This window comes from Clupea harengus, chromosome 13, assembly GCF_900700415.2.
Source record: "Clupea harengus chromosome 13, Ch_v2.0.2, whole genome shotgun sequence".
In the NCBI taxonomy this organism is placed as follows: domain Eukaryota; kingdom Metazoa; phylum Chordata; class Actinopteri; order Clupeiformes; family Clupeidae; genus Clupea; species Clupea harengus.
In genome coordinates this window covers 21,846,632-21,868,924 of record NC_045164.1, presented here as the reverse complement: position 1 = coordinate 21,868,924, position 22,293 = coordinate 21,846,632, and the positions used below count along the sequence as shown (strand labels likewise).

General features: G+C 46.6%; 1 protein-coding gene across 1 annotated transcript in view; it reads left to right on the top strand.

The window, feature by feature from the left end:
• Nucleotides 1–22,293, top strand: part of LOC105893426 (adhesion G protein-coupled receptor A3) — a 144,278-nt gene that overhangs the window by 82,663 nt on the left and 39,322 nt on the right. The window contains exons 13-14 of the mRNA XM_031578689.2: nucleotides 14,888–15,101; nucleotides 15,734–15,942. Coding sequence (XP_031434549.1) covers nucleotides 14,888–15,101; nucleotides 15,734–15,942 — 423 coding nt within the window. The remainder of the gene's footprint in view (nucleotides 1–14,887; nucleotides 15,102–15,733; nucleotides 15,943–22,293) is intronic.

The following is a 22,293-nucleotide window of genomic DNA, read 5'->3' as shown; positions in this document are numbered from 1 at the left end:
ACACACACACACACACTCACTCTCTCTCCCTCTCTCAAACACGCACACACATATGCGCACACACACACACGAAACACACACACACACACACACACACGCACACACACACATACATACATGCACACACACACACACACACATACATGCGCATGCACACACACACACATACATGCGCATGCACACACACACACACATACATGCGCACACACACACACACACAAATACATGTGCATGCACACACACACACGCACACACACACACACACACGCACGCACGCAGACGCACACACACACAAACACACACTCACAGACACACACACACACAAACACACACTCACAGACACACACACACACACACACACACACACACTCACCCACCCCTCTTTTGCCCTGGTTCTGAGCAATTTCCTCCCCCATGTCTATGAAGGCTCTTGCCCATAGAGAAGATTAATGACTCGATACGGGGATGGCAGTTAAGCGTTAACCCATGAAATGTCAGGAGACGGGCATTTCTCCTTCATCATACTCAGCACCAGGGGCCTGAAGAATGGGGCTTGGCTACATGAACACGTCATGAGTTAGGTGGTGTAGGGCTGCAGAAGGGCGTGGGTCTCGGACACATACATACACGCACACACACTCACATTCATGTACACACACACATTCACATACATGTACACATGCATACATGTACACACACATGTGCACACGCATACATGTACACACACACACACGCACACACTCACATACATGTGTACACACACACACACACATACATGTACACACTTACTCACATGCACATACATGTACACACACACACACACACACACACACACACACACACACACACATACATGTACACACACAGACACATCTCAGGAACACACACACTAACACACACAAACACACACACACACAGTGACTAAGTGCAGAGAGCTCAGATTGAAACATTATGTTTCATTCCGCCAGTCAGGGTACAGCCCAGCAGCAATACCCCTCAGGGTCTCACTCACTTATCACACACACACACATCAAAACATATTCAAATCTAGTAACAGATGCTCCCAGACACCGAAACCTGAACACTCACGGACCTCCACACACACACACACACACACACACACACACACACACACACACACACACACACACACACACACACACACACACAAATGTATGTCATGTGACAGTGAGACAGTGAGACAACAGATGAGGAAAGTGTCACAGTTTTTCCAGATTGTCATAAAGCCTCTGAGCTCGACAGCAATTTGGAACAAAAATGATCTGCTTCCTCTCAGGCATGGATTTTCTCAGGCAGAGATAAACAAATAGACTTGATCACCGCAAAAACAAACGCTACTCAATCCTGCAACACTGTCAGCTTGGTGCACCAATTCTTTCTCTTCGTGATGCTCCTCCTCCTCCTCCTCGTCCTCCTCCTCCTGTGGTGTAGTAGACAGCGCTTGAGTTGAAGCGCTCCAGGGCTGAGCTGAGAGGGAGTTCACCCGTGTCCCGCCTTGATCCTGGTGAGTGGACGGAGCTTTGAACATCAGTAGGACCCTCCGCTGCTTTCAACGTGGAGCTTTTGCTTCTTTTTTCTTTTTCGCCTCAGCTAGTCCAGCCTCGGGCCGGAAGCTCTGATGACTGCAGCTTTAGTGCGCGCACACACACACACACACACACACACACACACACACACATCTGCCTGTTGACATTGTTAAGACCTTTGTCAAAGAGGAAGTTCAAAGTAAAGGGATGGGGGTGGGGGGAGGTGCACGATTACAGCCCGTCTGCCAAATCACTGCCTTGTATCCAGTAGCCTCAGCTGTGGTAACCTGTTAACATCTGTAATCGTGAGGAAATGAGAACGTCCGTGGAAGGAAAGAGAAGTGTCCATGCTTTGACAGAGAGAAAAGGGAGAGGAAGAGAGAGCGAGAGAGAGGGAAAAAGAGAGTGTCCATCGAAGGTCAATTTTCCATACAAACGCACGTGAAATGACACGGAAAAGGAGGAACAGAGAGCAAGCCTATGGGAGGCCGGTTCCCGAGTCGCGAGGCTCGGGCGCGGGGCGCTAGGAAGAAAGGGCCGGGCTTAATGAATCCGTCGATGCGAGCGTGGAGATGTCCCGGCAGCTCCTCTTTTGTATCAATCAGGCGCTCTCCTAGCGGGAGCGGGCCGATCGATGGAGCCATCTCGCTCGCCCGGGCCCCAACCTCCACCGCCTCCACCGCCTCGGCCCGTAGTCACTCAGGCCTCGTTTGGCTCGCTCGAGAGGGTGCGGACTAAGGGGGGGAATTAAGGCCCAGCCAGCACACTCGGGCGGGGGTGGGGGGGGAGCTGGTTTGTGTGGGGTGGGGGGGGGGGGGATAGCTGCGGGAGATGGAGCACTGGAGCAAGGGCGCTTGAGAGGATTATTGAGATGGTGAGAGATGCAGTGGAATTGGTGCTGGGGAGTTAGTGAACAAAAGAGAGAGAGAGAGAGAGAGAGAAAGAGAAAGAGGGATGCTACCGTAGTCTTGGCATGGATCTCTCTGTCTCTATCTCACTCTCTTTCTCTCTCTCTATCTCACTCTCTCTCTTTCTCTCTCTCTATCTCTCTCTCTCTCTCTCTCGCCTCAGCAGGCCTCTCGGAGGCTTCAGCTGGATTTACTCAGTCCGTGGAACTATGCTCATTCAGCCAGGAGCTCCCCCACTGTCGCTGGTTACAAATAACGTGATTACAGCAATAGGACGCTGTGTTCAAGACTCTCGTGCGCTGCACTTAGTGTGTTACTATGGCAGCATCTTCAGCTGCTTTGCTGTTGGGGCTTTGATTTCAGGAGTACCTCAGTAGGCCCGACGGTCATTGAGTCTTTCTCTCTGTGAACACACGGTGTCAGAGGCAGTGACTCTGATGTCACAGAGGTGTGAGGGGCACTGGATTGATTCATGGGGAACACAGGTAGCCGCCCCCATCAGTCACTGGTGGCGCGCGGTGAAGGTCAGATGCATGCTAAGGGGGGCAACGGTGGCGATGTCTCTCCCCCAAGCCGTCACGCTGGATGGGGAGGATCCCAGGGAAGGTCGCAGAGATAAGGTGAAATAGGGTTTGGAGCTGGAGATAGGAGCTGTCGCAATTACCGCCATGTCGATGAAAGGCCCTGTAAGTATCTACCACCCACTGGGAGGGTTTATGGGTGTGTGTGTGCGCGCGCACAGAAACACACGTGTACACACACACACACACACACACATTACACCTTTAAGTACACATGCATACACAGGCAACTTAATTCAGGATGCAAGGGATGTGGATGCCTGAGGCGTTTTGCAGGGATGAAATTTTCATTTAAACTGACAGAGGAAAGCAGGTCTGCGCTCTGACCGTTACAGGAGGCAGCCTGCTTCTGTCTGCATGCAGAGAGTTTCATGTTCATCTCATATCCCCAATGCCTCGGGATAGCACTGCAGTCTCTCTCGCTCTCTCTCTCTCTCTCCTCCCCTCTCTCTCTCTCTCTCTCTCCTCCCCTCTCTCCTCCTCTGTTCTCTATTTGTTTCATCCTCTCTCTCTCACTCTCTGTGTTTTTTTCCGTTTTTGTTTGTGGGCCACTGAAGGAAGCCTGCCCGTGCATCAGAGATGTGTTTATCCCCTCCCCCCCCTCCTCTCCTCTCCTCTCCCCTCCCCTCCCTTCCCCTCCCCTCCCCTCTCCTCTCCCCCCTCTCCTCTCCTCTCCCCTCCCCTCCTCTCCTCCTCTCTCCTCTCCTCTCCTCTGGGCTGTGCCTGGCGGTGAAAGTGACCTGTCAGAGGGGAAGTGCAATGCACACTCTTTTTGTTCTTCTCCCAGGTCTTCTCTGATGCTGTCAGCTGGAAACAACTTGGTGGGAGGCTCCATTAGAAACAACGTGGCTGACATTTTGACTTTCTCCGTGACTTCGCTGAGTCCTCTGTGTCACGCTCATTCAGACTGAGATAGAGAGAGAAAGAAGCAAAGAGAGAGAGAGAAGGAAGGAGAGGAAAAGATGAAGAAAAGCAGGGTGAAAGGTGTCTCTGTGAGGAGGAGATAAAAAGAGAAATGGAAGGAAAATATGTAAGCGGAGAGAGAGAGAGGGAGCATGTGAGATGAAGAGATCAACATGAGAAAGAGTGTGAATGAGAGTTAGCAACTATCCTACAGGACACATATTAAAAGATGTTTTTATTTTTTATTTATTTTACTCCTGGCGCAAAACTATCATGGTGAAAGAATGACATTAAAAATGGCCCCTGTTAATCCCCTTCTCTCAAAACCGCCTCCATGGCATTTTCCTGGATGGTAACTCAGGCGTTTTAATGTAAATCAGTGCAGAAATGAGAAATAAGAGCACTGGAGCATGCCCAGAGTCTTCCCCCTTCTTTACATGAACACATTCCTCAAGCATCTCATTTGTTTTGCCAGCTCTCAAATACTTAGCATGGGTGAGTGGAGGGTGGGGGGGGGGGCTTCCGCCATAACATGAGGCCCCTTCACTTAATTTACTCATCTACCAAATGGCTCCCAGGGGGGCCACAGCTCTTCTGCTGAGATAAGGGGGGGGGGATGGGTATGGGGGGGGGGGGGGGGGGGGGGGCTGCCCATGACCAACATCATATGCTAATAACACAGATTGTAATGAGAGGTAATGGTATCCATTTGCTCGGCGGTAATAGATGGGAGCCACGCCAACGGCATGCCAATGCCTCCAAAGCCGGGCAACACCTTCCGGGGTTCTTCTCCGGTTCCTTCCCTGAGGTGAGGCAAATCAACGTTGAGCGGATTACTAAGAGGAGGTCACACCCGTAGGTTCGCCGCTCCCTCACAGCTCCCAGCGCAAGGTCACTCGTCTCGGCGAGGACACACTAATAAAAACTCCTGCCCCTCTTTTTCCTCCCTCTCCTCACGGATTCAGTAATCGTAGCTGCCGTTGTCAAGGAGGGCAGACACAGCGACAGTGTGTCTAGAGGAAAGATCAAATAGACACATATGGAAATGAAGGAGCTGTGGTGTGAATACGCGCGGGCAACATTCATATCTGGCTCATGTTGCCACGAGTCAGTAATACCAGTGTATAAATAAGTGCAATGTAAATAACTCGCCTCAATGCCAATATCGCCTCAATCCACTGACTCACATGTTCAGATCCACACATTAAATGTATACAGTATACAATACAGTGACTCAACATGCCTAAGGAGCAGCCACTGGTGATGGGATTGCCTTCACTGCTTCAGACAGCTGTTTAGGTGGTGTGGACACGAGACGAGAGACATGTGTCCCTCGGCGAGACAGGGACAGGTTTCTTGAGCGACACAGAGCGACACGGCAGAGGAGGTGTAGCTGACCATGTGCTCAGCATCTGTGACAGCCTGCAAAAAGCCCTCCCCCCCCGGGGTGACACGCGGTGCCGCATAGCAGCCAGTCATGACAGCGAGCCACAGAGACGCCCGCTTAAGTACACCGGCCCTCTGGGCCCCGGGGCGCCGGAACTGATGTAGGTCAGCTCTTATAGCACAGAACGGGGTAGCCCAAGTGAACGCAGAGGGTTTTTAATCTTATATGTAAGCACTAAGAGCACGATGGATGAGCTGGAGCAGATTTTAATTTTTTCGTGAATGCCTATTAAAGCGGCCCCCTCTCTGGGCCGGTCAGACGAGCCTAAATAGACTGAGTTCTTGGCTGCGCTACCTCTCCTCGTCCTTCACCTGTCTGGCACGCTCTCCATTCAGGCCAGCTCTGTCTCGTCCCCAAAAAATGGGCTGCTTTGGCGCGATCTGCTTTTCTCGGGTCTGCAAATCTCCACACGTATCTTTCCCCAAAAGAGAAATGAACCCTCGTCTCACGAGCGCTGCAGCTCTGACCGTCATCATGACCATAGCATAACAGTAGAGCAACAGGCCTCTGTGTATCTGGCTGGGCCCCAAAGGGACGGAGAGAAAGCAGCCTCCGAGAAAGGCACAAAAAAGACAGAGGATACTCTCCAGTATAATAGCAGTAGCAGTAGAAGTTATGATGGCCCCAATAAAACCCTTTTATGCAATGTTTACAATCCATAAAGCCATAAAAGCATATGGGCCTAAAGGCATAAAGGCATAAAGGTAAAGCGATGCTGTGGCAGAATCCGATGGGCCCGTAGCCGCCGTGCTAGGCACTCGTCTCAAGCCCACCCTGCACGGTGTAGGGGGTGGGGGTGGGGGTGGTTGTGCTGGAGTGGATGGTGGCGTAATTCACGAGGTGTCGCCCCGAGCCCCGGCGATAGCTATCTGAGTCCCAGCATATCTCTGTGACATTTAGCAGCAGGGGAGCGGAAGAGGGAGAAAAGGGGAACAGGAGCCATCGCTCAGTGCGGTTCAGCGCTCGCCCCCGCAAACACAGGCTGCGTGAATATGAGCCACCGCAGCGCAGGATTCGGCATACTGATAACACTCACACTTCTGTGGGGGCTAGAATAACCACCTATGACTTTGGAGTGTAATAAAGTTTAACTGAACTGAAGTTTAAGGTCATGTACACAACTGATGTTTAAGGACCATGTTTAAGGACCATGTCCTTGTGTTAAAGGCATTCGCATATTTTGTTCTGTTTGTGGTGATGTTTTGAAGTAGGATAATCACCCAGAGGAGGAGCATTCATTTGTGTTGAGTGGTGGGAAGGTAAAAGGAACTTGAACTTATATGACTCGAGATTCTCTCCAGGACTTACCTTTTATGTGCTTTGGCTCGTAAATTTCACCCTGTTCTGTTTTATGTGGCTGGCACTTCACCAAGGCCTCTGCTGCAATGTTGGTCCAAGTGACTCCATGTACCGCTGAAGGTTATCTGCCAGCAGACTTGTTGTGAAGAAAAAAGGCAGAATATACCAAGGATCAAAAACGACATTTGTCCTTTGTCTTCATTAATTTACATGTGTCCCTATCCAGGACGTAGCAAAGTGCATGAGAGCTAGACACTGGTGGTTTCTCTCCTGCCATATGTTCTCTATTGAGCTGAATGAGGCACACCTGTTTGCAGACAGACTGGTGGATGTTTCTTGGATTTACTCCCTGATTGTGGAGTGAAGGGGGGGGGGAGGGAGAGACCAGAGGAGCTGCATGGCCCCCAGCAGTCATCATGCCTCATGCAGAGTCAATTTCACAATCAAGGCTACATGTTTTCAAAGGGTTGCACGTGTGCCTCTCGTGAGCACGGCCATAAATTCAGCTATCTGTCAGCTGTCCCAGTGGATCCCGGACCCAGAAACCTCGCAGAGATAAGGCACAGAGAGGCCTGATGCTACAGAGCTGCTGTTTATCACTTAAAGGCAAACAGGCCACAGACCCCAAACACTAGTCCAGGGAGAGAGCCAAAGTCCACTCCGCCATTTTGTTCTAGTTTTAACCAGTAACATTGTTGGTTCCCTCTGTGGTACTTGACAGTGACAGTCAAGTCTGTTGTGTCTGTTCTGTTTGAAAGCCTGTTGCTGTTCGTGCCCTTGGGTGCAATGCTGGTGCGATCATCACTCCAAGGCTTTGAGTGGTGCGAACAGCATGAAACACAAACAGCATGCGCGCGTGTTGGCATGGCCCCATGAGACTGACATCTATTCCTCTCCTCCAAACGCTCCAGACACCAAGCACAGACTAGAAGTGTTGCTTCCAGCTGGAGGTGTCCTCGCTGGTGCAGAGGTTAGCGTCGCAGACAGACAGACAGACTGCACAAGGCTCATGATTAGTGTCTCCCGGGCCGGGAACTTAGTTTGTCGTCGCGGCAGCAGGAGTTCATCATCTGGCTCCGTGATGAAAAGAGCCGCAACCTGATTACGCCTTTTATTTTGGCCCTGCCGAGGAATAGGCCAGAGCGAATTAACGTGCTAACAGAGCGCCATAAATACCAGACACCTCTCAGCCCTCCCTCTGTTCCCCCTGCCGTCTCCTCCTCTGCCTCTGATCTCTCTCTATCTCTCTCTTTCACTCTCTATCTCTCTCTTTCTCTCTCTATCTCTCTCTTTCTCTCTCTATCTCTCTCTTTCACTCTCTATCTCTCTCTTTCTCTCTCTATCTCTCTCTTTCTCTCTTTCTCTATCTATCTCTCTCTTTCACTCTCTATCTCTCTCTTTCTCTCTCTATCTCTCTCTCTATCTCTCTCTTTTACTCTCTATCTCTCTCTTTCTCTCTCTATCTCTCTCTTTTACTCTCTATCTCTCTCTCTCTCTCTCTTTCTCTATCTATCTCTCTCTTTCTCTCTCTATCTCTCTCTTTCTCTCTATCTCTCTCTTTCACAGTGTTTTTCTTTCCCTCCATTAGCCATCCTCTCCTTTCTTTAAAAAAAAATAATAACCCTCTCAACGGAAACAATTTAATCTTGTAAAGAGCATGAGCCTCTCCTGATGAAGCCCTCTAATGATGGAAGTAAACAAACATATAAAGAAGAAGAATCACCCGGTTAGCACATAAATAACGGCTTGCACTGTGGGCGACATACACAAGCCATGATTCTTAGTTTTCAGCCATATATATTTGTAACAGCAACAAGTCACTGCTATTACAATGTAATTGCATAATAATAACACATAATTTAACATCTGTCAAGGGCTAAAAATGTTTCATTACAAACATTAACCCCCTAAAGACAGAGAAAAATTTGATCTGTTTTTGTCTGGAAGCTCAAATCTAATTTTCACACCACATTATCACACCAACGCAATAAAAAAGTTGCCATAAACCTCAGAGGCTTTTCCTTCTGATTAATACACTGACAAATTAAATTACTGTTTGAAAAGTACCTAGAATAAGTGAAATGTTCAAGTATGTACGTCTCTCAGTCACAGCACCTGTAGGACAGCATAAATCACCCACCCCCTCATTAGTTGTTTTATTCACATGCAAAAGGATTTGTCATTACCTGTGGCTTTAAGGGAGGAGATAGACCACATGGGAGAAAGTCCACTGTAAACAAAACTCCACCCATGTCCAAGTATAATTCCTTTATTATTAAGTCCTGCCATTTGGAAGTAGATGGTAGTAGATATGGAATTCCATTGAAGGAGATGTAATATGCTCTGTAATAAGGAGATGTAATATGCTCTGTAATAAGGAGATGTAATATCCCTCTCCATATATATGGTTCAAGGCCATTAGCCCTCCCATTGATGCCTTGTGATACTACAATGACGGGGTCATAAATGTTAAATGGCTATTTATTTGTTCATGAATAGAGTGAATAAGAGTGATGAATAGAGTGAATAAGAGCTTTACCCAAGAGAATCACCTCACCTTACAGAATCACCTCAAGTGACTTAAACAGTTTGTCACTGTGGTTCAGTATGTGTTTTTAAACCTATTCCAGCACAAGTAAAAAACGACTTTTTCACAATATGATTTGATGACATGCATACTACTCACATATTATTGTGACTAAACCTGTGCAGAATTCAAACAGATAAATGTGACTTTGGAACCACTGTTAAAAAAAAATATCACAGCATGTTAGAACCACAAAAGTGCCTGATTCTAGCCCCCCATCTCTCTGGGGTTAAGTGAAGTGTTTTTGATAAATAACAGGTTTTTCTTACATGGGCTCGGATGGTTTTTCCAGGAGTCTTCCTATCTGCCGTGTTGGGGGGCTGGTACCTATCAGTTGTGTTTTATGAGTGTGAAGTGAGTGTTCCGTGGTGTGACAGAGCTCACCTTCAGTGTGAGCTCATCTCTCTTCTCCCCTCCTGGCGAGAGAGGGCAGCGCCATTCTGCCAGTTCCCCTTCGGATCATCAAACACATTGATGATAAAATGGCAGGACTCCCATGATGCCATTTAAGATATGCCAAGAGGTCGTTCATCTCCCTCGCCTTTGCGTTCTCTCTCTCTCTCTCTCTCGCTCTCTTGCCATTGTTATCTCAGCCACAGCAATCCATCTGCCTCATAGAATGGCATTAAATCAGCCCATGCAGATGGCTCAGCTACCTGCAGACAGATGCAACAACAGCAACCACGCTGTAAGCCTCTTTTGACTGTACCTCTTTGCTAATAGATGGTCTAGTTGACTCAGTCATTAAGTGAGTGACTTGAGCAACTTTCTAAACAATGATGTTCAATTCGATCAATCCGCCTGCCTTGGTTGAGATGCCTCTACGGGTTTTGTCAGCCACGTCATGATTTAGAAAAGATGTGCGTTGTGTCTCAGGGCGCACTTCCTATTCATTACACAGAGTTTCATTTAGATGATGGACGACGCATAACATTCCGCCGGACCCTCCATGAATATTCAAGCAGCTGAGCTTAGAGACGGAGAAGCACTATCAAGCAGGACACCTCTTGCCTCTTCCACTCAAGCTCAAGTGCAGGAGTGCTCAGCTGAAATGGTTGAGCTAAGTCATAAAGCCTCTTGACAAGGTTACTATGGAAACACTTGAAGCGCTGTCTATAAGGTAGCGTTTTCATTGCAGCACCGCTAAGCTGAAGGACCAACCATGAGCCCTCAATGGCTGCTGCAGCAGAGGCTGGATGGGTTGGTTGTGTGTGTGTGTGTGTGTGTGTGTGTGTGTGTGTGTGTGTGTGTGTGTGTGTGTGTGTGTGTGTGTGTGTGTGTGTGTGTGTGTGTGTGTGTGTGTGTGTGTGTGTGTGTGTGTGCGCGCGCAAGTATGTGTAAAAAGGTTTTACAGTCATGAACCAGTGCTATCTCTATGAGTTGGGATGGGGGCCAGACTTGCACTGACAGAAATACTACGACGAACAGTGATTATTAATGAATGATAATAGTGTGACCGCAAATAGCAAATGAAAAACTAAATCACAAAATGGGGTCAGTCATAAAGAGTGGAATCCTTTGTGCCCTCTTGGCTTCAGGTCCCAGTTTTAAATGCCTATATTATTATCAGAAACTAGTACTAAAACTAGTACAGCAACAACACCAGTCACCTCTTTAGTCTGAAATCTGAACCAAGCTCCAGACTGCAGTCTGCCATACCTGAGCTTTGCTCTATTGGATTGTTACTTCAAATAAATACCTCAGTGAATAGACCACTGATCCCAGCACAACACATTATATCAGCAAAAGGTATTGGATCTGACAGCTGACTCTAAAGACGCACATGTCAGCAATGATAACTGTTGAATGGCTCGTTCGGTCCAGTTCCTGGCAGAAGTGATTCTTTATAAGCTGCCCCTCTCCTAACTGAGAAAGAGGAAAGTACCAGGACACTTTATCAAGTTTCATACCCCTCTTCATAGTTCAAAGAACAAATCGTATAGCTCCGCAGGGAGAGAAGACCAGAGGCTGTTAGGCTAGCAGCACTATTAAGTGCACTCACTGAAGAACAAATAAATGTCTTCACTGTGCTGGACATCGTTGCAGAAGAAATTGTCCAAATTATTTAATATAACCTACATGGGTCCCTAGCTCATATTTTATGTCTGTATAGCATGTCCCAGGATCCTATTGGAGGACAACTAAAGCAATGTATACTTGATATTTGAGTGTATGTAGCTGGTTCTATTGTGGTCCATTATGCAAACAGCCCAGGAGGCCTTCCAAAGTAAATGGTATTTATCTCTGGAATTATCTCATAGTGAGTTTAGACAGTCCTCAGTCCAGTTGAGTTTAGACCGTGCTCAGTCCAGTTGAGTTTAGACCGTGCTCAGTCCAGTTGAGTTTAGACAGTCCTCAGTCCAGTTGAGTTTAGACAGTCCTCAGTCCAGTTGCTCAGACAATGATTTCAAAAGCGTGGATTGAAAATGTACCTGAGGTGCAGCTGGAGGTGTCGTAGGGAAAGCTCCTCAGACCCTATTGATGCGGCCTAGCGAAGCTGTAGCTCCTCAGACCCTATTGATGCGGCCTAGTGAAGCTGTAGCTCCTCAGGCCCTATCCATGCGGCCTAGTGAAGCTGTAGCTCCTCAGACCCTATCCATGCGGCCTAGTGAAGCTGTAGCTCCTCAGACCCTATCGATGCGGCCTAGTGAAGCTGTAGCTCCTCAGACCCTATCCATGCGGCCTAGTGAAGCTGTAGCTCCTCAGACCCTATCGATGCGGCCTAGCTCTTTCAGAGTCTCACTTTTCAAAGTTCACTCTGATATGCCATTTCCAGAGTTTGAGAGGCCCTATGACAGAGACCATTTGTAGGAGTGCAATTGCGTGGACAGCCATCATTTGCTTGTGCTGTTGTCGTCCCAGTAAATGCTACCATTATCCATTTTTTTCTGCTGCAATTGAAAGGCACTTTTGAATCAGGCTCAACAAATCATTTCAATAGCCTCTTGTTCCATATCAAGACAGGTGATTTCTTTTGGGGTATTTTTTGTGACTTTTCCCTCATTCAAATCAAATATGTAACCCCTTAACAGTGCATCACCACTCCTGGCAACACACCATAAAATGAAATGAACTTTCCAAAACTTCAAATTTCATTACTGCCTGGGTCCAACTACAAGTGTCACTAAACAATGTCTGGTCTACTCCACAGCTATGTTTGATGTAGCCTTTGTAACAAAACCCCAACCCATACCCTCAAATTTAATGGCAACGTCAAATACTACCTCAGATCTACTTAGAAACATACAAACTTTCTCTGGTTTGTCAAATAATACAGTAGCATTATTTAAATACAGCTTCTTAGATTTCTTCGTACTGACTTGAAAACATATACATTATAATTCATAATGTCATTTATGGCTATAAGGTTAAACCTCACACTTCTGATGCTGTGGGTTTGACATATATCTCAGAACATATACTGTACTTGAATCATATGTGCTCACATTTCGACAGGTAGGCTATGCTAAGGTTTCATGTTGACATTTTCCCATAGCCTTGTATGTACTATCATTCTATAATCTTGATATTTTCAGTCCACTTGGTGTAAAAGTAGTTATCTACACAATATAGTTGTAATGCAAGTATGCATTTAGAGGGGGAAAGCCATGCACACACCCTGTGCATCCGTCCACTGAATTCTCTAATGAAATTTGTTCTTGACAGCGTAGCCCGAAATGACTTGGGGCAGATTTTGGTTTTCATGGCAACAGTGCAGTAGCTACGGCTTGCATTAGCTCTTCCTGGTCAGTAAGCAGACTAACAGCGTGGCACTCTCATACAGTATCTCCCTGCACAGAGGACGTCGAGACCTTTCTGCAAGTACTTCAAAGCTGCCTTTTTTGCAGATATTAAAGCACAGTGGTGCTTGTTTTTCCCGTGGAGCTGCACAGCTTCAAGGAATCCACCAAACAGCAGACTTCTGTTTAGGTGATGCTGCTGTAACTCCATTATATTCCAAGCTGACCTTTCATTGTAATTCCATCCATCTACACATGCTGTCTCTCTCATTCACACACACACACACGCAGACGCACACACACACACACACACACACACACACGCAGACGCACACACACACACATGCATGCACACACACAGAAAGATGTATGATTAGTTTTAGAATGCCACGAGAATAACATTTCATCATCAAGTTACCTCACACAGTAATAGTGTGTGATAGGGGTGATAGCATGTTGACGGAGGAGACAGTCAACAGGCAGTCAACCCTTTGTGTACTCTGGTTGTTTAGATAAACATCATCGTTTTTTTATCGTGAGATGTTCATTACATTAAAAAAAACATTATGTTTATTAAAACAACACCTTACTATTGTTCATTCTCTCTATGTATATCTCCTTCTTCCCTTCCTCTTCCCTGGACCTTGGATGAGAATCAGTGATGTCTCAAGTGGGAGTCAATTTGAAGACTAATAGCCAACAACGCTTCTCTAGCTAATACAAATAATAATTAATATTATTAATAATAATAATAATAATAATAATAATGATGATGATAATAACTTCTCAGATAAGGTGTCAGGGGTTAACCACTACGACGGCCCTCGTCCGTTTGTGAAGCCGCCATTTCAGGTCACTCCGAACGGCTCCAGTGTGGAATCCGATCTCGCCAATGAGGACAGGGTGCCATAGCAACTGAAGAAACACATCTGTGATTTCAGATGCATGGTGGCCAGTGACAGTGCCAGTGTTCTGTGTCATAGATGGAAGCGGGGTGACTAATGCCCTCCCCCACGCCTTTCCTCTTTCTCTATTTTTATGAATGAAACATCTCACTACTGCACTCCCACTAATCGTTCCCCTCCTTGACAGGTCTCCAGTCAAATGCTGATGGCAGCGTTTTCTGAGCAGCCACGTTGCCTCCTAGTAGATGTATTGCGCCTAAACACAACCAATGTGACTGATTTGTAGCGTCTGCCATTGCATGTCTTTAAGCCCTCTCATGAGTGGAAAAAACTCCCTTTCAAATTCAAATGATGGAGATCATATTTATGCTATTTGCTCACCCCCATGTGTTCCTATGTCTTTGTTTTGTTGTTTTTTCATAATGAATCTTATGCGTGTCCATAAATCAGCAGGCCTACCATGAAAATACATACATAAACATAATCTTGAAAAAGATTTGAATTCACAAATTATGTAAAACTGGCGTATACACATTAGCCCCAGGCAACTGGTGTGGATGGTTGCTATCAGTGTTGTGTAAAATTACTGTACCGAATCCGTTTATTCCACGTAAAGCTCACATTTTTAATATGGTGTTCAGAGTGAGTTCAATAAGGCTCAAGCCAGGTCGGTTGTCTCTTTAAATCAACTCTACGGTGTTGATGTGCCCCGGAGCTGGGATGGTTAGAACCATTTCCACCTCTGCTGCAGAGAGCTTGACCAAATAGGCGCTCAAGAGCGCTTCAACCGTAACGGCAGAAGCCTATAGTCCCCGTTACTGCTCGTGCTCCGCGGACACTTCGAACCAGTGGAGGATTTGCCAGCTTCAGTCCTTTTCTGGCGGAGTTATTTTTTTTTTCTGTGGCGTATCATCATGGTGAATGACATTGTTTAACCTCGATTTTTTCCCTCTCTTTATTCCATCCGCAGAACACAGTGGCTGTCGCGTCAATCCATTTACCGCTGGCTGCTGCTGCTGCCCATAGCACCTCTGCGTTACAATCTGTTGATAACTCCACTTGCAAGCTGCAGTTTATTGTCTTTCGCAATGGGAAACTTTTTCCTTGCACAGGGAATTCGTCGAACCTCGCCGATGATGGGAAACGTAGGAGTGTTGCAACACCAGTTGCTTTCACCAAATTAGGTAAGAGGGGTATTGTCATCGCAGCCATTCCACCCATGCGGTGTCTTTCCGGCAATTACTAGACTGCTGGATGACTAATGACTGCGAACGGGCGGTGGTATGAATAATTATTTCTTTAGAATCCTTCTCATTTTTTATTCTCTTGGTATTCATCCCTACCTGTTCAATCAGCGATGCTACCTACAATGAGTAAAATGTGAACATAAATTGCATTTAAGGCATGCACATTGGGTAAGATTGGAAATGCCTGTCAAATCACTTAGTGTCTGTATGCTGCGCACGTTGTCTGAATTTAAAGCAAGTTCTATCTGGAAGGCTGTTTTGTTTCACGTCCATTTTTTCACACACATGATTTATTGTAAAGGCATTTATATTTGTATTTATGCTACTGATACATACTGAAATTACCTTGTTTTGAAATTGAATCGGCAAAAGACAAAAAATAAGCACGCACACAGACACGTGTGTTAATGTGCGTGCATGCATGTGTGTTTGTGTGTTTTATTTGTCCGGGCGTGCGTGCGTGCGTGCGTGCGTCTTGTGAGGCACACGAGTAGCAGAATACAGCAACACAGCACTTAAGGACTTATTTCCACTTGGGTTACCTGATTCAATGTCTTGCTCTTCCGCAGATGGCTGCAGCTTGGGGAGCGCCGTGCAGCCCGTCACCATCGCTCTCAGGCACTTGGCTCTGGGTGTAGACCCCACTGCTGCTTACTGGGACTTTGACCTGCTCAATGGACACGGTGGCTGGAGAGCGGAGGGGTGCAACATAACGGGCTCGGTGGGCAACACGACCACCATTTACTGCACTCATCACAAGAACTTTGCGGTGCTAATGGTAAGTGCCACATTACCCCCCCCCTCTTCCACGTTTCCATTCCTTGTCACTTTGCCCAAAAAGTACTGCCCTGTCCTCCACAGTCCCACCCTCCCCGCATGGCTGTTTGCTTTTGAGTGTTTCAGATGCCCCGACTCCACCACGAGTCACGTGTTTCGTCAGAAACCTGAAGTCTGTCCGGAGATGCTGGTTGTCATTTTTAAACCCTTAATCGGTTTCCTCGTTTCGATCATCTGGCGGATGAGAAGCAGAAGGGAAATATGGCGAAACGTGCAAAGGCTGGATATCTTAAAGAAGTGATGTGTTTTGGGGAGTATGAAGAAGTTGTTGGCTACTCGTTTTGGCTTTTATGTTGTCTGGCAGTACGGCAGTGGAAATGGAAAGGATCCGCCAAAGCTCTCCAACGACTCGTCAGTACGCGCCTGCGAGCGCAAGTGGCGCACTAATTGGCTGCAACCTCTGCCGCTGAGACGGATTGCTGCTGCTCGCAGGACTAGCAGCTTTATATACATGTATCTATCATTTTCAACTTGGACATTTTTTGGTGAAATCCTTCGTTTCGGGACGCTTTGTACTGTTGACGCTCAGAAACTATTTGATTTCATGTGGATATTACCCTTAGCGCAATGGCATCGCGTCGCTCAGTCGCTCCGTAGTGCTCCCATGCGCGTCGCCCGCTTTCGGACGCGCAGAAATCCTCCGGATGTTTACCGAAGAGTGGGACTCGCTAGACTGGGAGGTCAGTTTCTTAGCTGTGCATGATTGCGAGCTGTCGTGTAAATTTGACTTTTGTGGGATTCATGTGGTATCGCGGTGGCTTTGTTCAGTTAACTGGTTTTTCGTTATTTGTGAGGGGATTAGAAAAGTCGAGTCGCCGATTTGTAAATGTTTAACAGGAAATTTGAAAACGACAGCGGCGATGGAAAGTCAAACCTCGTTTGGACTGTGTGTATGTGAAATACCGGTCTCCTGTCAGATGCTGAGAGTATATGTCAGATTGTCATTATACGGAGCTTGAAGCAACGTAACGCTATGTATTTAACATCGAGCCTGTGCAAGCCCATCTCCCTTCGCCGGGGCTCGGCGTTACACACATACATGCATTGCAATGACGAACATCTGCCATCTCTTTTAAACGGTGCTCTGTGAGCCCAAGACCAAAGTGAGATCAGAAAGCAATTCTGTAAATGGAAGTGACAGCAGATTAATGGTTTGAACTTGGGGCGCGTTAAAGAAGGGGAGGGGAGCGTTGAAGTATCATTGGCAGAATTGGCATTGTAGTGCTTTTCATTTGGAGTGTGTGTGCGAGTGTGTGTGTGTGTGCCTGTGTGCAGAGATTTTGCTAATGCAGTCACCACACCCGCAGTTCTCTCTCAGACACCCTCTCTCCCCTTCCCTCTCTCTCTCTCTCTCTCTCTCTCTCTCTCTCTCATTCCCTTACTCCCCCCCTCTCTCCCCCTCTCTCTGCAGTGCCCAAAGACATGGACATCACATCGGTCGTGGTGTTGTCTTCATCTATTCTGTGAATTCGGTCCGGGCACACTAAACCTGTTGCATGATCTATTTTTTGACACAGAACTATTCGGGCTTACGAGAGCTTCAACTTTACAAACCTCGTTTGAAAATTGGGTTTCTTCGCATTCTTTGCACTGACCTTTAGAATAAGCCTGGAATCACATTCATCCACACATCCCTTTCACAAGAACACAGTCATACCACAAAGAAATGTTAGAATTGTATAAGGGAAATATGACCTGGACATCATGACATTCTCTTGAGCTCTGAGCTAGCTTTGAGTGAAGGTACAAAGTCTGTCTTTATCTTTATCTCACTTTCTGTTTCTACAAATATAGCCATAAGTCTTAATCATGAGCCTTGCAGTTCAAATAGCATTCCCAATAGCTTTTGAATAATACAAATTAAACAACATATATGGAGGAGACAAGAGTCTCAAAGAGCAATTCAAATTTCTGAAAGACACGTCTGCCTTCATCATATGCTCCATTAGCATACAGTACGAAGCGTTGATTGGACTACAAATGGCGTGTTTGTCCCTAGAGATTCATTACCATATTTGAACAAATGCATTGAACATTTTAATGAGGTTCCTTTTTGACCATTGTTTTGTCTTATCACACGTTAGATGAGTCCAGTTTGAAGGATGTTTTTTCCCTCTTGGCAGGCGATGGTGTCTATGCCTTTCCCCATTCTGCTGATGTTTGTAAGAACTTGATTCCACCAATTACATTCAGCTATGACCTTCCCCTTGACAAAGTCCCCAGAGCAGAGGATGATCATCTCTGACATGGCCGGTGGAGATGTGCCTATTGATTGGGCTGGTAGCCTCCGTGTGTTAGGGCGAAAGTGGTACAGGAGGTAGAGAAGTCGTTTAGTAATCAGAAGGTTGCTAGTTCGATTCCCTGTCGAAGCGTCCTTGAGCAAGACACTGAACCCCTAATTGCTCCTGATGTGCAGTGTGCCATCAGTGTAAAAATGTAAAATGTGTATACATTGTAAGTCGCACATATGTAAGTCGCTTTGGATAAAAGCGTCTGCTAAATGACTAAATGTAAATGTAGCTGATTCACCCAGACGCTGAGGCAGAGGGGTGGTCTGAATGCTGCTGGTGGGGCCAGTGCATGCATGGGGTATCTGGCATGGGTGGTGGGTCCATTACTGCCCTGCTGAAGATGATGCTGTAGGTGTGTGGTGCGGGCTGTGTAAAGATGAGGAATCGGAGTTGCCTTTTACTGTGGTTGCTGTTGCGTGTGTTTTGTATGAACGGTAAATCATCTCTGAAAACGTTTCTGTCGCTTCGTCATTGTTTCTTTCAGTCGTTCATTCATTCATTCGTTCGTTCTTTCTGTCTCTTTTCTACCTTTGTTTCTTCTGTCTTTTTTTCTTGTCTTCACTCATTCCTCCATTCCCTCTTTCTAGTCTTTCTTCCATCATTTATTTTTGCCTCTCCCTTAGGCTCCTCTTAATTCCCCTGTCAGGATGTGTTCAGCAGATTCCTGATCACATTGCACTCGCAGTGTGATGCACACACACATACACACACACACTCACACACACACACACACACATACACACACACACACACACACACACATACACACACACACACACACAAACACACACACATACACACACACACGCACACACACACACACACACGCACACACACACACGCACACACACACACGCACACACACACAAAGGGATTGCCTGTTTCCATGGAGGTGTCTAGCCAGCCTCTCCACTCCACGCTTCATTCATTTATTCATTCATCACCTTCACCTCCACCCCCCAGTCCTGGTCAAGCCAATAACCAAATCAGCCTTTGAGACACCATTTCCTGTGGGACCTCAGAGGTGCTGCATAGTCAATGGAAGTAGCATAGTGTCAATTGTTGGAGTTGATGGTGTTGTGTACGACTCGCTATCTTTCAGCACCACGGACAGCGGCATCAGCCTTGTCAGCACTACAGACCACGCCGGTAGCCGTTTCCGCACCAAAGACAGCAACAGCCTCTTTTCCCAGTGCTGAGTACAGCAATAGTACTGGATTTTTGAGAATCAAAACACAGCCCCATGCTAGCCACTATGGGAAATGGATCAGACCTTCTACTATGACTCCTACCTTTTTTTAGTCACCCTGCATTTTTTTTTGCTCCCTCAGTTAAACAGACAATGCTTGAAGGGCTTTCAGCACCACGGCTAGCGGCGGAAGGTTTTTCCTTCAGCACCGTGGACAGCACCGACAGCGCTCTGCTCCATGCTGCCTCTCTGTTCCCCTGTGGTTTGCCGCCTGCTCGGGCGGAGATTGGGGTGACTCACACACAGCCCCAGCATACTGCAGAGGGCCCGCTGCTCCTCTTCATCACTCTAACAAGGCCATTTTTTGACTTTCCCGTGACACATGCTTATTTACCTTGTGGTCTGTTTATTCAGAGAGAGAGAGACAGAGAGACAGAGACAGCGAGAGAGTGCCGGGGTATTGTATGGTCTTGGACCAACGCTATCATCAGACAAAGAGAGAACGGCGATTTCACACAGATGCCGCGTGACTAACAAAGGGTTATGACTAGAGCGGTTGATTCATTGCTGCCTGACAAGCATACCCTTCGAAAAATGGGTTCATTATATAAAGGAACAGTATAGATAAAACACTGCATGTCTTCAAAGCATCCATAATGATCAGTGCACAGCATCGCCCATGAAAAACAGAGCCACAGTAGTATGTGTTGTGCTGTACAACTGCCCCTTTATTGCTTACCACACCATGTTATTCTCCATTTACTACATAGAAAATCCTGTAGATTCTCATAAACACTGCACACAGAGGAACAAACAACTGTGGATTACGATGTAATTTCAGGACGTAAAATTGCCGTTATTACTATAAATGTTAGCCAGTGTATTATTCTCAGCATTGGGGCAGAATGATTCCTTGGTGGAGTATGCATATGTATATCTATGGTAAATGATTCCTTGGTGGAGTATGCATATGTAGTCACTGTATTATTCTCAGCATTGGGGCAGAATGATTCCTTGGTGGAGTATGCATACGGATATCTATTGTCACTGATTCCTTGGTGGAGTATGCATATGTATATCTGTGGTCACTGTAGGTTGGGAGTTTGGCAGTGGGCAGATGACGCAATAGCATTACGTCTCAGAGTGTGGGCCGAGCCCCCGTTGGCAGCCGTCTGTGGGCATGTTTGTGTTGGTGTCTGGCTGTGTGGCAGCACTGGGAAGAAAGGTGATGGTGAGAGAGAGAGAGAGAAAGAGAGAGGAAAGGGAAGAAGAGAGAGAGAATGTGCTAATGACTCATGAATCACTTGCCGTTAGTTACCCCTGAACCACTGTTCCCTCTCTCCCCCCTCTATCACTCACTCCGTCTCACTCACCAAGACATTCTCTTCTTTTTGTGTGTCCCTCGCTGTCTCTGTGTCTCTCTGCATGTGCCTCACTGTCTCTGTGTCTCTCTGAGTGTCCCTCACTGTCTCTATGTCTCTCTGCGTGTGACTCTCTTTCTCTGTGTCTCTCCGAGTGTCTGTCTCTTTCTCTGTGTCTCTCTGCGTGTCCCTCTCTGTCTCTGTGTCTCTCTGTCTCTCTGTCTCTGTGTCTCTCTGCGTGTCCCTCTCTGTCTCTGTGTCTCTCTGAGTGTCCCTCTCTGTCTCTGTCCCTCTCTGCGTGTCCCTCTCTGTCTCTATGTCTCTCTGAGTGTCTATCTCTGTCTCTCTGTCTCTGTGTCTCTCTGCGTGTCCCTCTCTGTCTCTGTGTGTCTCTGAGTGTCCCTCTATGTCTCTTTGTCTCTTTGCGTGTCCCTCACTGTCTCTAAGTCTCTCTGAGTGTGCCTCTCTGTCTATGTATCTATACTTTCTGTCTCTCCTTCACTGGCATAAAGAGGTGACTCTTCATCCCACACTGTAAGTAGTATGTTGTTGTCATTGCAAAGAAGGCAAGATGCTGTATTTTGTTTGTTTGTGTGTGTGTGTGTGAGAGAGAGAGTGTATGTGTGAGTGTGTGTGTTCATGTATGTAGGGGCTGTGTACGATGTCTATGCTTATGCTGCTCTTTGGCATGAGGTCACCCTTGGAATCTGCTAAATATCTGGCTCAAGCTCTATGCAGAGAGCTGCTGGTGGTTTTTGGAAAGTCAGTAGGCTGGAAGTCTTGCTCTCCCTCCCAACTTTTTTCTCAACAGATTGCAGTTTGCCAGTAATTTGTCATTTAGTGCAGATTGTTTTCTGTCTTGAGTAATGAGCTCCAGTCCCAGTGCCTGTCATTAGTTTGACCTGCGAATCACAGCCCCTCTCATCCCCACCTCTCCTGGCTGCTGCAAGTCAGCAGATAGGCAGCATTAGTGTTTTTTTTCCCTGACGCAACATATTGGATGCGATCTGCTTTGCCTTTCTCTACAAATTGCATTACTTTAACCTATTGTTATTCAAAGACTGCTGCTTCTCTGCTAAGTATCTCACATATTAATATACTCTTGCGGAAGTGTGGGTGTGTGTATGTCTGTGTGTGTGTGTGTGTTTTCGTGTGTGTGTGTGTTTTCGTGTGTGTGTGTGTGTGTGTGTGTGTGTGTGTGTGTGTGTGTGTGTGTGTGTGTGGGTGTGTGTGAGTGTATATGTGTGTGTGTGTGTGTGTGTTTGTGTGGTATTTCATTTAGTGTAGGCAATTACTGTCAGTATCATACATCAAGAGAACACTTCCATGCATACATTATGAAATGCAAAATGTGTATAAGTGTGTATAAGTGTGTATAAATGTGTATACAATGTCAGTTTAGCTGCCGAATAATTCCAGTCACAGCTTTTATTTTCAATTCCTTTGATCAG